Source organism: Callospermophilus lateralis, chromosome 17, assembly GCF_048772815.1.
Source record: "Callospermophilus lateralis isolate mCalLat2 chromosome 17, mCalLat2.hap1, whole genome shotgun sequence".
Taxonomy (NCBI): domain Eukaryota; kingdom Metazoa; phylum Chordata; class Mammalia; order Rodentia; family Sciuridae; genus Callospermophilus; species Callospermophilus lateralis.
Window position 1 is genome coordinate 38,640,904 of NC_135321.1, and position 16,475 is coordinate 38,657,378.

Genomic DNA, 16,475 nt, shown 5'->3' on the forward strand with positions numbered 1-16,475 from the left:
CCATTGAAGGGCCTCTAGGTTGGCCCCACAGTCTAGCTATTGTGAATTGTGCTGCTATAAACATTGATGTGGCTGTGTCCCTGTAATATGCCGTTTTTAGGTCTTTTGAGTATAGTCCGAGAAGAGGAATAGCTGGGTCAAATGGTGGTTCCATTCCCAGTTTTCCAAGGAATCTCCATACTGCTTTTCAAATTGGCTGCACCAATTTGCAGTCACACCAGCAATGTATGAGTGTACCTTTTCCCCCCATCCTCACCAGCACTTGTTGTTTGACTTCATAATGGCTGCCATTCTTACTTACTTAGAGTAGTTTTAATTTGCATTTCTCTGATTGCTAGTGATGGTGAGCATTTTTTTGTGTATTTGTTGATTAATTGTGTATCCTCTTCTGAGAAGTGTCTGTTCAGGTCCTTGGCCCATTTGTTGATTGGGTTATTTGTTTTTTTGTTGTTTAACTTTTTGAGTTCTTTGTATATCCTAGAGATTAGAGCTCTATCTGATGTGTGAGGAGTAAAAATTTGTTCCCAGGATGTAGGCTCCCTATTTACTTCACATATTATTTCTCTTGCTGAGAAAAAACTTTTTAGTTTGAATTTATCCCATTTGTTGATTCTTGGTTTTAATTCTTGTGCCATAGGTGTCTTATTAAGGAACTTGGCGCCTAACGCCACGTGATAGAGATTGGGGCATACTTTTTCTTCTATTAGACGCAGAGTCTCTGATTTGATTCCTAGTTCCTTGATTCATTTTGAATTAACTTTTGTGCATGGTGAGAGATAGGGATTCAATTTCATTTTGTTGCATATGGATTTTCAGTTCTCCCAGCACCATTTGATGAAGATGCTATCCTTTCTCCAATGCATGCTTTTAGCACCTTTGTCTAATATAAGGTAGTTGTAATTTTGTGGATTGGTCTCTGTGTCCTCTATTCTGTACCATTGGTCTACCAGCCTATTTAGGTGCCAGTACCTTGCTGTTTTTGTTACTATTGCTCTGTAGTATAGTTTAAGATCTGGAATAGTGATACCACCTGTTTCACTCTTCCTGCTTAGAATTGCTTTAGCTATTTTGGGTCTCTTATTCCAGATGAATTTCATAATTGCTTTTTCTATTTCTGTGAGGAATGCTGTTGGGATTTTGATTGTAATCACGTTAAATCTGTAGAGTGCTTTTGGTAATATGGCCATTTTAATAATATTAATTCTGCCTATCCATGAGCAAGGTATATCTTTCCATCTTCTAAGATCTTCTTCTATTTCTCTCTTTAGGGTTCTATAGTTTTCATTGTATAGATCTTTCACCTCTTTTGTTAAGTTGATTCCCAAGTTTTTTTTTTTTTTTTTTTTTGAGGATATTGTGAATGGGATAATTTTCCTCATTTCCATTTCAGAGGACTTGTCACTGAACAATATCACCTTTCTTGTAGATTCATATGTATGTGTCCAAAGAAATAAGTCCATGTTTTCTAAAAGGCCTAGAGAATGTATTTCAGGTAACTCTTTCTTTTTGTGTTTATCCTTTTGGTGAGTTACTGAAAGATGGTGGTTCTGGTTGAAAGGTTCTTTAGAGTTGTTCACACCCCCACCCCACCCCTTAATTTTGATTTTCATCTGAGATTCCTGATATTGAAAACCAGCCTTCAGCTTTGTAATCCTCTTTCCTTTTTCTAAAATCACAAGATTCTTTTGCTGAAGCATCTTTTCAAAGTGGCCACTTTATTCATTCACTGGGTCATGATGGCAGGGTGGTTGGTACCTGATGAGTCCAGAGCCAGATCTAGAGAAAAGCTCTCCATTATCACTTATGAAACTTGGGTTTTTTTCTTTGAGATTTTATTTTTATGTAAAGATATGGCAAGTCTTTTCTGATTTTCTGTTAAAAGGACTGCTGTACTCTACCTGCTTTTCAAGCTTGCTTGCTTTTTCTTTTTTCAGGAATTGAGGATAGAACCCAAGGGTGCTTTACTACTGAGACACATCCCCAGCTCTCATTAAGTTACTGCGGGGGGTCTCGATAAGTTGCTGAGGGTGTCCTTGAATTTGCTATCATCCTGCCTCAGACTTCCAAGTGTCTGTGATTATAGGTGTGCACCATTGTGTCCAGTGCTTTCTAAAAGTTCTCTGTAGTATGTGTGGTTAATGCAAATTTTCACCTCCTGATTTTTTTATTATCTTTTCTATGAAGCATACTATTGTACTCCTGTAAGAATGTGGTGATATGTACCTCTCTTGTGTGTATGGTGACATTTATTGCCATAAATGTTGCAGTTTTACTGTAATCCTTACAGATTTTGGCATTCTGCACTATTTCCGTTCTGAGCACATTTCTTGTGTAGCATATAGTCGGTTTTAATTCCTTGCTGTTCTCAGTATTGCAGTAAGTGTGCTGAACAACAGGTTGTACACATTAATTCTTGTAGAGACCACCTTGAATAGGAACCTGTGCTGTCATCTGATGCTGCCAGAAAACCCTGCCATGTCATGCCTAGGCAGTATTCACTGTGCTGCTGTCCTAGTCCACTATTTGAAAGGTATAGTGCACTACCTCATGGTTGTCAGGGCACTGGCCAGTGAGTTATGGTTGGCAGGCTGGTGAGGATCAGCATGTCAGGGCTGATATGTGAATTTTAATATAAAAAAGTAAGGTTTACTTATATTTCATGTAAATCTCTATGTGACATGGCCCACATAAATTAAATGCATATTTTTGGTTTAGCCAAGGGGGGAAAGTTTAGCATTTTTTCAGTTGATAGAAAAGAAAGTTCTTTGAAAATATAGTACACTATGAGTACTGATTTTCATCATAATACTAACAAAATCTACCCATCTTAGATGTTGAAAACTGTTAGTTTATATAGGCCCTGCCTTCCAGAAAGAATTTGAAATAAATAAAGCAAAATTGAGAACTGAGCATTTTCTTTTAAAGTTTACCTTTTTTTTTTTTTTTTTTTGTGTGGTGCTGGGGATTGAACCTAGGGCCTTGTGCATGCAAGGCCCAATTGAGCTATATCCCCAACCCTAAAGTTGACCTTTTAAGGTGGCGCTCAGAGAAGTAGTGAGTAGAGGTCAGACTGGTCTTCCTTTCTCTTTCTTCATCCCTACACCTCTGCACCATAAACATACCCTCTCACACACCCTTCGGATGACTGAGGAATCTTTATATTCTATATGTGATTATATAATTTTGAAGAGGTTATCATAAATACTAGTTTTATTTTCTCTAACATCCTATTCTCTATTAGAGAAAGAACCACTTACTTAATTTTGTATACATGTGTGTGAGAGATTTATTTTATCCAGTCCAAGACAAATATGGATTGTACTTTGTTTTCTTTGTTTTCTTACAGAAGAAGCATGCTTTACGCTGCTATTGTCAAGCCATGCAAGTTTACAAAGGAAAAGGCTGGTCTCTTGCAGAGGATCACATTAACTTCACTATTGGGCGCCAGTCCTATACACTTAGGCAACTGGACAATGCTGTGTCTGCTTTCAGGCATATTTTAATCAATGAGAGTAAACAATCTGCTGCTCAACAAGGGGCCTTCCTTAGAGAATATCTTTATGTTTACAAGGTAAATTCTGTTTCAGGAATAGACATTAAAATTATATTGAAGTTGTTTTCAGCAAAAAAGCACATTCAGCTGTCTTCTAGAAGTATAATAAAATGGTCTTGTTAGAGTATATATAATTATCCATCTTAATAAAGTTATGGCAGGCTAGGTTTCTTATTCAGACATCAGTTCAGTGTCCCTTTCAGAGATTTTAAGAGAGAATTTTATATTTCTATAAACATTCGATTTGTGACTATTCTTGAAATATTTAAAAAGAAAAGATGCCACAAGCCTTCTTGACTGTTTGTTTCTTCATCCTGTTTTTATAGAACCACAATCAATTTTACAATAGTGGATTCTCTTAAAATCCTTTGAAAATACACATATTACTTTCGTTTCCTTATGAAAGATGAGGAGGTATGGATCTGTGAGAAGTAAACAAGCTATTATGGCATAACCTAGAAAAATTAATAGGAACAAAAAAATATTTCACTGAGGCAAGAGCATAGAACATATAAAGCATTATTTTATAGAGGAATAGGAAGTTGTAATTTCCCCCCCTAAGGCCTGTAAATAATTATTTTATTTATCTGATATAAAACGACTACTCTGTTAGACTTTATTAATTTGAAATCATTTATATTGGAATTTTGGCAGATAGAATGCTAAAATGAGTCATAAGAAGTAAAATACATACCAAAATAGCATTTGAAAGTGTAATATCAAAAGGGAACTAGCTAGCTAAGTAACCTTAGGAAGATCTTTGAAGGCAGAATAAGTGATATTTGAAGTTATTCTCAGTTATAAAATGTCTGACTCTAACATTAAAACTAGTAATTATGTCTTAATATTTTGCTTACATGTTTTTAATATCTAACACATTAAAAAATGAAACATATGTGAAGAAAGTATAGTTTTCTTAAAAACTATTCTTTTTGCCTTATTTTATATTTCTCCCAGAATGTAAGTCAGCTATCACCAGATGGTCCTTTACCACAACTTCCTTTACCGTATATTAACAGTTCAGCAACACGGGTTTTCTTTGGCCATGACAGACGACCAGCAGATGGTTAGTAAAATTTTATTTGGTCTAAGTTACCTAATGGATATTTTTCTAAAGTTTCCTTTTTTAATTTAAAAAAATGTTATGTAGTTGAATATTTTAAAATAAATAACTTCATACAACTTTATCAGTTATTTTTTAACTTTAAAAACTAAAAACAATAAAAAAATTATAATTACAACAACTTCTCTCACATGGAAAGTACTTATGTTATATAAGTTATATAATCTTGGTAAGCATTTTTGGTGTGAGATATTTCATTCAGTGTATATAAAGATTTAATGTACTTTAACATTGTCTAGTTATATAGATTATTTCCATCTTTTTGCTTATATAAAATTGTGTTGTGATGAGCATCTTTGTATAAAACTTGTTTAACTGTTCATTGTGAAAAATTTCAAATGTACACAGAAGTATGTAACAGTTCTTGTCTAAGACTTTAAAAAACATATAGGATTACATTATTTCCTAGGATTGAGCCTTGGAGTGGCACTCCTAGACCAAAAGTATAAAACGTTACTATTAAGGTTCTTGCTGTACATTGACATAAACTTTGTAATAGTAATAGTAAACCTTACTATTAAGGTTCTTGATGTACATTGACTTAAACTTTGTAATCCTAAATATTCTTATATTGAGCTTAATGTTTCTCCTTGAAATCTAATTTAGTGTTCCTAAAAAATATTTATTGTGTTTATAGCCACTTTTTAAAATTTTTTTTTTTGTACTAGGGATTGATCTTAGTAGTGCTTTACTACTGAGCTACATCCCCAGGCCTTTTTATTTTTAATTTTGAGACAAGGTCTTGCTAAATTGCTTAGAACCTCACTAAGTTGCTGAGACTAGCATTGAACTTGCAAGCCTCCTGCCTCAGCCTCCCAAGTCACTGGGATTATAGGTTTGTGCTACTGTGCCTGGCTTTATTGTTTTTATTTTTTATTTTAATTTGTTATATATGACAGCAGAATGCATTACAATTTGTTATTACACATATAGAGCACAATTTTTCATATCTCTGGTTGTATACAAACTATATTCACACCATTCGTGTCTTCATACGTGTACTTAAGGTAATGATATCCATCTCATTCCACCCTCTTTTCTACCCCTCCCCTTTGCTCTACCTAGAGTTCATCTAATCCTCCCATGCTCCCCCTCCCAACCCCACTATGAATCAGCCTCCTTGTATCAGAGAAAACATTCAGCATTTGGTTTTGGGGACTGGCTAACTTTGCTCAGCATTATATTCTCCAACTGCAAATGCCATGATTTTATTCTCTTTTATTGCTGAGTAATATTTCATTGTGTATATATACCACTTTTTTTTTTTTATCCATTCATCTACTAAAGAGTATCTGGGTTAGTTCCACAGTTTAGCTATTGTGAATTGTGCTGCAATAAACATTCATGTGACTGTGTCCCTGTAGTGTGCTGTTTTTAAGTCCTTTGGGTATAGACCAAAGAGTGGGATAGCTGGTTCAAATGGTGATTCCATTCCAAGTTTTCCAAGGAATCTCCATACTGCTTTCCAGATTGTCTGCACCATTTTGCAGTCCCACCATCAATATATGTGTGTGTCTTTTCCCCCACATCCTTGCTAACACTTATTGTTGTTTGTCTTTATAATAGCTGCTATTCTGACTGGAATGAGCTGAAATCTTGGTTTTGATTTGCATTTCTCTAATTCCTAGAGATGTTGAACATGTTTTCATATATTTATTGATTGATTGTATATCGTATTCTGAGAAGTGTCTGTTCAGTTCCTTGGCCCATTTATTGATTGTGTTTTTTTTGTTGTTTTGTTTTGGTTTTTTTTGGTGTTTAGCATTTTGAGTTCTTTATATACCCTAGAGGCTAGTGCTCAGATGTGCAAGTTGTAAAAATTTGGTCCCATTCTGTAGGCTCTCTATTCACCTCACAGATTGTTTTTTTTTTTTTTTTTGCTTAGAAGAAGCTTGGCGTTATTGTTTTTAATAGCAAAAAAGTGAAACTAAAATTCCTAATAGCAGAGAACAAATCAGTATTTTTACATAATGGATTTATGCTTCAGGACAAGAGTGAACTAATTGTATATGTTTCAATGTGGATATGAAAAATTTATTTATAAATGTCAATATGTGTATGAAAAAATTTATAAATTTGGGTATAAAAATTCATTTACTGTAAATTTCAAATATGCAAACCAATACTATTTATTGTTTATATTTAGTCTCATGTGAGAATAATAGATTTTAACTTCAGAATAGCTCTGGGAAGAAGTTATGTCAGTGGGAGTGAGGAAGAATAATTGGATTTGGGGGGACTACAGAGAGGACATCAGCTATATCTTCAATGTTCATTTTATAAAAAAAAAATCAGGATAATGTGACAAAAGTTGACATTTGTTATATTTCAGAATGTAAGTATTTGCTACATTATTTTTCATTCCTTTTCTATATTGTTTGAAATATTTCATAAAGAAATTGTTCATGGTAGATAAGGAAAATACTTTCAGAGTCAAGAGAAAAATAATGTTGTCAACAAAGTTCCAGTTAAGTTATAGTTAATAAGAGAATATTTTATTTGCTTAGAGAAATAGAAATAGGCCAGAGTGAATGCATACATATTTATTTGGATACCCCTGATTTTTATTTGAATTGTATTTTGTTTGAGGACATTCACAAACATATACTTCATTAATTTGCATTTCATGAACATATTTAATGGTGACTTTTTTCTTTCTTTTTTTTTTAGGTGAAAAGCAAGCAGCTACTCATGTAAGTCTTGATCAAGAATATGACTCTGAATCCTCTCAGCAGTGGCGAGAACTTGAAGAGCAAGTTGTGGCTGTGGTTAACAAAGGAATAATTCCATCCGGTTTCTATCCCACACAATATTGTTTGAACAGTTATTCGGATAACTCCAGATTTCCACTTGCAGTTGTGGAAGGTGATATGCTTCAATTTCATTTTTGGTTTTTTGTTTGTTTGTTTTACTTAAAGCAGATTCAAGATAATTTGCTGTATGCCATACATTTCCAGAGGCTGAGGATGCAAAGATAAATTAAAAACCAGTAATTTACTGAGTTGCATTTATAAAACCAGTGAGGGCTCTAATATAGGTATATGCAATGTGATGTTAGGATATAGAAGAGGAAATAACATCCTTTAGTAGAGAGAAATTGGAAAGCTCTTTTAGAAGAGGTAATTTAAAAACTGAATAAATGGAGCTTTATAAACTAGAGGACGGTCTAGGCAGAAATGAAAGCAAGGTCTGTTTTTAAAGCTTAGAGTGAGGGGTGAAATTTATCAAAGTTATTAATGTAGGTCTTTCTTTCATAGAACCAATTACAGTGGAAGTGGCTTTTAGAAACCCTTTGAAGGTTCCACTTTTGTTGACTGATTTGTCATTACTTTGGAAGTTTCAGCCTAAAGATTTCAGTGGAAAGGATAATGAAGAAGTTAAAGAACTAGTAAGTTATTAAAAGGTATTTGTAATAAGTACATTTCAGTTAGAGTCTGACAGATGCCATAATAATATTTCTGCTTCTTCTGTTCTGTGAGCTATACGCAATCTTTTTTTGCTTATTTTTTCTTTGTTTTAAAAAATTTGTATTTGTTAGTGTTGAAAACTGAGAATATAGAACTACATAAGATATGAAAGTAAAACTGTATATTCTTAATATTTAGAAATAACCAACTTTTAACATTTTGCTGTCATTTCAGTCATTTCCATTTGTATCTTTTTGGCTTGGATTTGGAATTTCCTTATGTGTTGCTTTTTTCATTCTATGTTGTTTAATATGCATTTTCTGATATTCAAACATCTGAATATTTTATTTTTACGTAATTATTCAATATGTGTATAAAAAATTTTATACTATAAATTTAAACATGGGTATGAAAAAATTCATTTACTGTAAATTTCAAATATACAAACCAATTCTATTCATTGTTTATATTTAGTCTCATGTAAGAATGATAGATTTTAACTTCAGAATAGCTCTGGGAAGAGCTATACCTATGAATCATCCATCATCTATGGATGATTCATAGTATCTATCCTCCTGTATTGTAGTTGTTTTGGAGGTTTCTGTTTGTATATTATCACAATAGTTCAGTGGTTATTTTTTATTTTTTTTAATGGGGTGCTGGGATTAAACCCAGGACCTCTTGTATGCTAGGCAAGCTATCACTGAACTACACCCCTATCCCCTGTGATGAATATTTTTGTGTGTAACTTCTTAGCCTTCAGAATATTTCTGTAAAAAAGATTTCTAGGTGCAAAGTTATAAGAGTTTTAGGAAATAAATATTTTAATTCTCAATTTTGCAAAAGGTCATACCAACAAGCTTCTCATTTGCAGCATGTGGCATTGGGTGTCTCATTTTTGCAGCTCTGATTATTATTATTTACAAAAAAAAACTTGGTTGATCTGATAAAAATATCATCTTACTAATTTATTATCCATTTCATTGCTTTCCAGTGAAGTCACTTATTTGTATTTCCTATTTTGTGCATTGTCCATTTAATAAGCTTCATATATATATATATATTTATCTTTTTCTTTTTTATTCGTGTCTATGATAAACCTTTTGTATATATTGTACTAAGGATTGGACTCAGGGACGCTCGGCTACTGAGTCACATCCCTAGCCCTATTTTGTATTTCATTTAGAGACAGGGTCTTACTGAGAGTTTTAGTGTTTCATCATTTCTGAGATTGGCTTTGAATTCAGAATCCTCCTGTTTCAGCCTTCCGAGCCTTTTTAATGCAGGAATGATTTGAACAAATGGTATCAGCTGATTATAGCAAATAACTTAGACGTGTGTGTGTGTGTGGGGTGTGTGTGTGTGTGTGTGTGTGTGTGTGTATGTGTGTGTGTGTGTATTTTTTTTTTTCTTTCTATTTTTCTTTTGAGACAGAGTCTCACTAAGTCATCTGAGGCTGACTTTGGATCCTCTGCCTTAGCCTCTCTAGTAAGCTGTGTTTATAGGCATGCACCCCCTGGGCCTGTTTCCAAATATATTTTTTTAGCTAATAATTTATTAGGTTATTCACTATTATCTTTTATACAGTTTTCACTGTTTTGTACTCCCCCCACTCCCATATATGTATGTGTGTGGATATATTTTTTCAACATATAGACATTTATTTTTTATCCCCACAAAGTACTTTACAGGTGTAGGAACTTCAGAAGAGCTGGCCTCCATGCAGGGACTCAGCATTACTGATGGTTTTGATCTCGTGGCTCCTCTAACTATATATGTGGTTTCATGATTGAGGCAGGAAAGGAACACTAAAACACTAGAATCTTACACCAGAAAATAAATGCTTTAACCCAGACTATATGTTTTATATTTTGAGTCTGGGAGATATCCCAGTATTTTGGTTCTGATCTGTGAAGGGAGAACTAGAAAGATATCTATTTGGATTTTTAATTTGAATTTTAATTATTTAGACTGTTTTTGTTCTTGAACTATTTTGATTTTTTTTTCTAAAGATTACATTATTTAAAATGGCTAAATGGTTAAATTCATTGATGCTATTTTGTGATTATGAGAGAATGAACTATTGAAATTTGGAAAGGTTTTAAGAAAGATCTATTAGTTTTATAAATATATTAATCTGTTTAGCATTTCTTATTTTAAAGGAAGTTTATTAAGTTATATTAAAATATACAGTACTCTTAAACAGTTGCACTTTTTCCTATAAATTTCAAATAAGATTTCTTTTTGGGGGGTGGGGGTGATGGGTAGTTTGCTAGTGATTGAACTCAGGACTTTGTATATGCTAAGTATGTGTTTTGCCATAGAGCTAAGGTCCACAAATCCCAAAATCTAGATTTATTTAATGGGCTTCTTCTGGTGATGGATGCAGATGCTGAACTGGAATTTAGGGAGACATAATTTTTATATTTTGTGTCAAATAATTAGTTTGATGGTAAAAGTAAAATAAGGTTTATGAGAATCAAATTTACCTTCAGTGTGAGCTAATTAGCTCTGCTTTGCCATCTGACCATAGATATTTTCTCTTACTAATGTCAGTGGTTTGGAGGAAGAAGGTCTGCCTTTCTCCCACTGCGCTTGTTGTCCACATGTCTTTTCTGCATCATGCCTATTCTAAGTATAATCTTCCTTTTCTAAATATAATTGGCCAATTTGGAAAAAGATGTGGTTGGACAAAAAATGGAGAGATTTGTTCTTACGGCAATATTAAATACCATTGCGGCCATTATTAACTATGAGGAGTTCAACTTTTTCTCTTAGGGTTTTATCCTCTTGGTGGTTGTATCTTCTTCAGTTGAGTTGGTAGAACAAAATGAAATGTACATATCAAGTACCCACTACAGCATGACCCCACTTTAGGGGTGGAAATAAACACTTTTCATGAAGCTTAGGAAATAGTAAGAACCTGGAAATGGTGGCACAGTGGTAAAGCACTTGCCTAGAAGGTGTGAGGACCTGGGTTTGATCCCCAGCACTACACGCACTTACAAAGAATCTAGTAATGATAACTTTAATTAGTTATTATTTCTTAGTATTGGTATATAGGAATGTTAATAATTCATTAAGTGTTAATAATATTTTATTAGAATGTATATTTTTAAAAATAACTTATTTTTTAGATTACAGGTGAACCTGAAATGATTGGAACTGAAGTTATTTCAGAATTCTTAATTAATAGTGAAGAATCTAAAGTGGTAATTGTTTTTATCATTTTTCTGTTTTTTGCTTTGCTAAATGAGTAAACTGAATACATTTAAAAATAAATTTAATGTATCTCAATGAAATTATTTTATATCCTAGTATTTTTAAGAACTAAAATTTAGATGATCAGGAAACTGAAATTACTCAGGAAGAAATTGGTGGGAAAGTAGGTTTCTAGTGGTCTTTGATTAATTTCCTAGGAAACCTGGTGAAAAGTTTTCACTTCCTTATTAGTTTCAGTGTGGTAATTTCACATGATATTTATTTGAACAGCATATTTAGATTTTTATTAAAAGTATTATTGACGCTCTTGTATAATTGTTGAACTTAGAGATTTTCTTTTGAAAAAGTTGCTTTTCAATAAGAAATAATTGATATTTGAAAAGTTTTAGGTCATGAGTTTTTATTTCTGCAACATTACAGAATTTAGGTATTGCACTATTTAAGATATTATGAAAACATAATAAGAGTGACTTAAATATCTCCACAGGCAAGACTAAAGCTCTTTCCCCATCACATAGGGGAGCTGCATATATTGGGAGTTGTTTATAATCTTGGCACTATTCAGGGCTCCATGACAGTAGATGGCATTGGTGCTCTTCCTGGATGTCATACAGGTAAAGTTATAGCATTGCTAAACAATTAGAAACTAATACCTAAATCATTCCATAGAATAAAATGGATGAAAATGAGGTATTTTCTAAATAGGGCAAATGTACCTTTAGATAAAGCATTTAGGCAGATGTAAGAATGACCTAATTTATTTTAACCTCTATCATAGCTTTAAAAAATAAACAATTTTTTTCCCTTCTATTTTCTTTTGATAATTCTTTTGTTATTATCCAAATGTAGTAAATTCTTAGCAAATAAATTCTAACCATTTATTAAGATGTCTGCTGCCAATACAGAAACCACTTTATTGTATTCTATTTTTGAATATATCCTTTTAAAAAAGCATTGAACAAATTAAAAACCATTGTTTTTCACTTCATTGAATATTAAACCCTTGAAATTTTGTTTTCTGTCCTGATAAAAACTGAGGTTTTAGTGTTAAATTGATATTTTTGATGTCCTATAATAGAATGTTTTACAATTTTTTGAATATTATAATATATACAAACTTTATTATCTTTTTTTTTTTTTAAATTCAGGAGTCTTTCAGGATCTAATATTACCTGATAATTCAGATATGTGATTATATGAGTTTAGGTTGAAAATATGCTAGGAAGGGAGTTCACTATAAAATTCTCTATCCCAGCCCTTTATTTGAGTGGATCTATCTTATAACAAATTAAAGTGACTAGTTATTGATAGATGTGAATTTAGCACTTAAAAGTTTTTATTTCTGCAACATTACAGAATTTAAGTATTGCCCTATTTAAGATATTATGAAAACATAATAAGAGTCACTTAAATATAAATATTGGGAAGTTCTTCTGGAACATTTGGAAAACTTGATCTTTTTAACCTCCTGTTGAATATTTCTGTTGCCTTAATACGTATGATAAATTCAATACAAAATTAGAAAATAAGTGGAATGAACTCATGACTAAAAAGCTGTAAACAAAAAAAAAACACTAAAATTGAGCAAGGTGTACTGCATTTTTATACTATATTTATATTTCTTGTTTGACAAGTACCAGACAAATTGTTTGTAAATAATTTTGCTGTTTTATTACATTCTTAAAGCAAGATAAGTGGGTGTTAAAACTTTTTGGGGCGCGGGGGTGGGCGACTTCCCAGGGATTGAATTCGGGGGCACTCAACCACTGAGCCACATCTCCATCCCTTTTTTATGTTTTGTTTAGAGAGAGGATCTCACTGAGTTGCTTAGCACCTCACCATTGCTAAGGCTGGCTCCTGCCTCACCCTCCCAAGCTGCTGGAATTATAGGCATGCACCACTCTGCCCAGCAAGAACTTTTTGAAGCTCTTTTCCCACTGGTGCAATCTGACATCTTGACCTAGTACCACAGAGTTATGGTTGTCAGTAAAATATAGCTAATTGTTTCATTTAAAGGCCAAACATAGGCATTAATATAATTTATATGTAATTGTACAGCATTAGTAGGAGGAAATTATGAATTAACTATGATTCTTAAAAACTGAGTTTTCATAATTTTTTTTTTTTTGGTACTGGGGATTAAACTCATGGGTACTGGGGTACTGGACCACTGAGCCACATCTCCAGACCTATTTTATATTTTATTTAGAGACAGGGTCTCACTGAGTTGCTTAGCGCTTTGCAGTTGCTGAGGCTCACGATCCTTCTGTCTCATCCTCTCAAGCTGCTGGGATTTCAGACGTGTGCCACTGCACCCAGCTTCATGATGTTTTAGTGTAGTTTAGTATTATGTAAAATGCTAGTAGGGAACCAAGTCAAATGAAATGTAGTGTGGAAAATGCTACATTATATATCTGGCTTTGAACCCTTTAGAGTAACTTTCAGCACATTAAAGGCTTTGAGTAGTCCTGCAGGAAAGAGAGTTGTGTACCCTTTTTCTTTTCTTTTTTTTTTTTTTTTTTTTGTTAAATACATACATGTACTGTATGGAAGTCTTTGGGGAAAATCTCACATGAATATTAAGAAAGTTAAAGCTGTCTATGCTATATTTAATTTTCTTTGTTCAGTCTCTTGAGAAGATATGTTTATTTATAGTCCTGAAATTATTCAGGTTACTATATATTCAAATATGAGGAAGTGAAAAATTGACCTGTTCTGTGTTTTCAATTTTTTTTTCATTTGAATATCTATTTTGTGATAGCCCAATTAAATATTGGACCCAAGATATTCTCAGAATTCTTTTGATTAATAAGCATTATGGTTTAGAAAATACAGGTTTTAAAGGACTTCTTCAGTGATTTGTAGTCTTTATGCAACATAAGTAAATCCAAAAGAAATGAGAAATTAAGCAGCATAATATAGGTGGTATTAAACATGGAATTAAAATATACTTAATTCTTTGATTAATCATATTAGTCAGTAATTGAATTATCTGAAATTTAAGTATTCATATATTCAAGTTAAATTCTTGTCAGTTAATATATCAGATTATTTTAGGGCATTTGGTTGTTTTTTATTTCAGGAAAATATTCCTTGGGTATGTCAGTCCGAGGGAGACAGGATTTAGAAATTCAAGGTCCTCGACTTAACAACACAAAAGAAGAAAAAACATCTATTAAATATGGTCCTGATCGACGTTTAGACCCTATAATCACTGAAGAAATGCCACTATTGGAGGTATTTCACTTCTTAAAATGTAATGGACTCAGTAATTGATATAGCTGGAAGATACTTTAAATAAATTAATTTTAGACTTTGAAGTTGTTAATATTACATTGAACTATACTTTTAAAGTCTTGGTAGGCAAATTTTAAAGAAATTTAATTTACAAAATAAGGTAATTATATAAATTCATATTAAGTCACAGCCAGGTTATAAATTTATAAACTTTAAAATAATAGAAATTGGGAATACATTTCTAGCAAACATTTTGGTTATTAAACTCACTGGCTTTTTTGTAATTTGTCAAAATATTATGTGAATTAATGCTTGTAAAGTATTTAAGCAAAATAACAATATTTTGGGGGAAAAAAGCAGTATTTCCTTCACCCTCTTATCTCACCCTATCCTATTTTCATATAGTATCAAAGGAATTTTAGTTACAAAATATGTCAGAGTAACAAGAGAAGGAAAAACATATTATTTAGTTGAAAGACATTTTAATATCAGGGAAATTAAAGTATTATGGGACAACAAGTCTCAAAGAAGGGGCATTCAACTGCTCCAGAGAATTTAGGAGCAAACATTTTAAGCATCTAGAAGGATTTGCTTTTGGAGGTGGAGTGTAATGGGGATTGAACCCAGGGGCACTTAATCACTTGCACATTCCCTAGCCCCTTTTAAGTTTTTATTTTGAGACAAGCCTTGCTAAGTTGCTTAGGGCCTTGAACCTTGAACTTGAGATCCTTGTGCCTCAGCCTCCCAAGTCACTGGGATTACAGGCGTGTGCTACCACACCTGGCAGAGAATTGCTTTTGATATGACTGTAGTTCATCAACTTCTAGTCTTTATGACATTTTAATATTTCAAGTTTCTGGAAGAGAAAAACAGCCCACCTTGGATCAAATTTCTTACCTGAGTGCAGATCAAAAGTAGGGTTGTGTCATAGAAGTATATAAATATGAACACTGGAAGGAGACCCTTCTTCCTGCATCTTCAGGTTTCCCTAGTGGAGTGTGTTTTATCTTTTTGTGCCTTTCTTGTGCACTTAATTATAGTTTTAATAATTATAAGTAGAGTCATACTACACATGAAAATGGTGATGAGTGATATGTGTGTTTGTGTGTGTATATGCAGTGTATGTATTCTACCCATATTTGACACTTACGCAATTATGTTGCATTTAAATGTAAATAAAAGGCATATGGACTAGAGCATCATTTTCTGGTTGAAAAATATTTTGTACGTGTTTAATCTTTGATCTGCTGTCTTTGACCATGTTCAGGTTTTTAACTTACATGAAATCATATTGGATAGTTTTTTACTTTGTTGGATATAAGTTTTATATTTAACAATAGGCTTCCTTAGTCAAATTACAGATTAATTTATTTTTTTTTCACCCTGCTGGGGGTCAAACTCAGGGCTTCTTTTATGATAGGCAAGTGCTCTATCATTGAGTTATATCCCCATCCCCAGTTTTATTTATTTATTTTTAATATCTACGAGTTTTAAATCTGGAGAGTGTATTTCTTCTTCTATTTTTTTTGTACCAGAGTTGAACTCAGGGGCACTCAAGTACAGTGCCACATCCCCAGCCCTACTTTGTATTTTATTTAGAGACAAGGTCTCACTGAGTTGCCTTGTTTTTGCTGAGGCTGGCTTTGAATTCACGATTCTCCTGTCTCAGCCTCTTAAGCCACTGAGATTACAGGCATGGACCACCATACCTGGCAAGAATGTATTCTGGATAGCAAGGGCACAGAGATCAAACTTTGTTTCTAGTCCCAATACCATTAATAGGGTATGGGCAACCCATTGTACTATCTTTTTATTTACCAATATCCCTAAAGTACCCTTTCCTGTTGGATTGTTTTTGTATGCCTCCTATTCTGTTTAGTAATTATTACCTCATTTCTTTCTGTGTCAGTACTATACTGTTTAATCATTTTTT

General features: G+C 32.9%; 1 protein-coding gene across 6 annotated transcripts in view; it reads left to right on the top strand.

Annotated features, from left to right (window-relative positions):
• Positions 1-16,475, top strand: part of Trappc8 (trafficking protein particle complex subunit 8) — a 90,114-nt gene that overhangs the window by 42,884 nt on the left and 30,755 nt on the right. For 5 of the 6 annotated variants that reach the window (XM_076836910.2, XM_076836911.2, XM_076836912.2 and 2 more), the window contains 7 exons: positions 3,347-3,571; positions 4,511-4,619; positions 7,347-7,541; positions 7,934-8,064; positions 11,221-11,295; positions 11,793-11,919; positions 14,388-14,542. In XM_076836910.2, coding sequence (XP_076693025.1) covers positions 3,347-3,571; positions 4,511-4,619; positions 7,347-7,541; positions 7,934-8,064; positions 11,221-11,295; positions 11,793-11,919; positions 14,388-14,542 — 1,017 coding nt within the window. Of the gene's footprint in view, positions 1-3,346; positions 3,572-4,510; positions 4,620-7,346; positions 7,542-7,933; positions 8,080-11,220; positions 11,296-11,792; positions 11,920-14,387; positions 14,543-16,475 lie in introns of those variants that run through there. The other variant, XM_076836915.2, reaches the window with a different exon arrangement.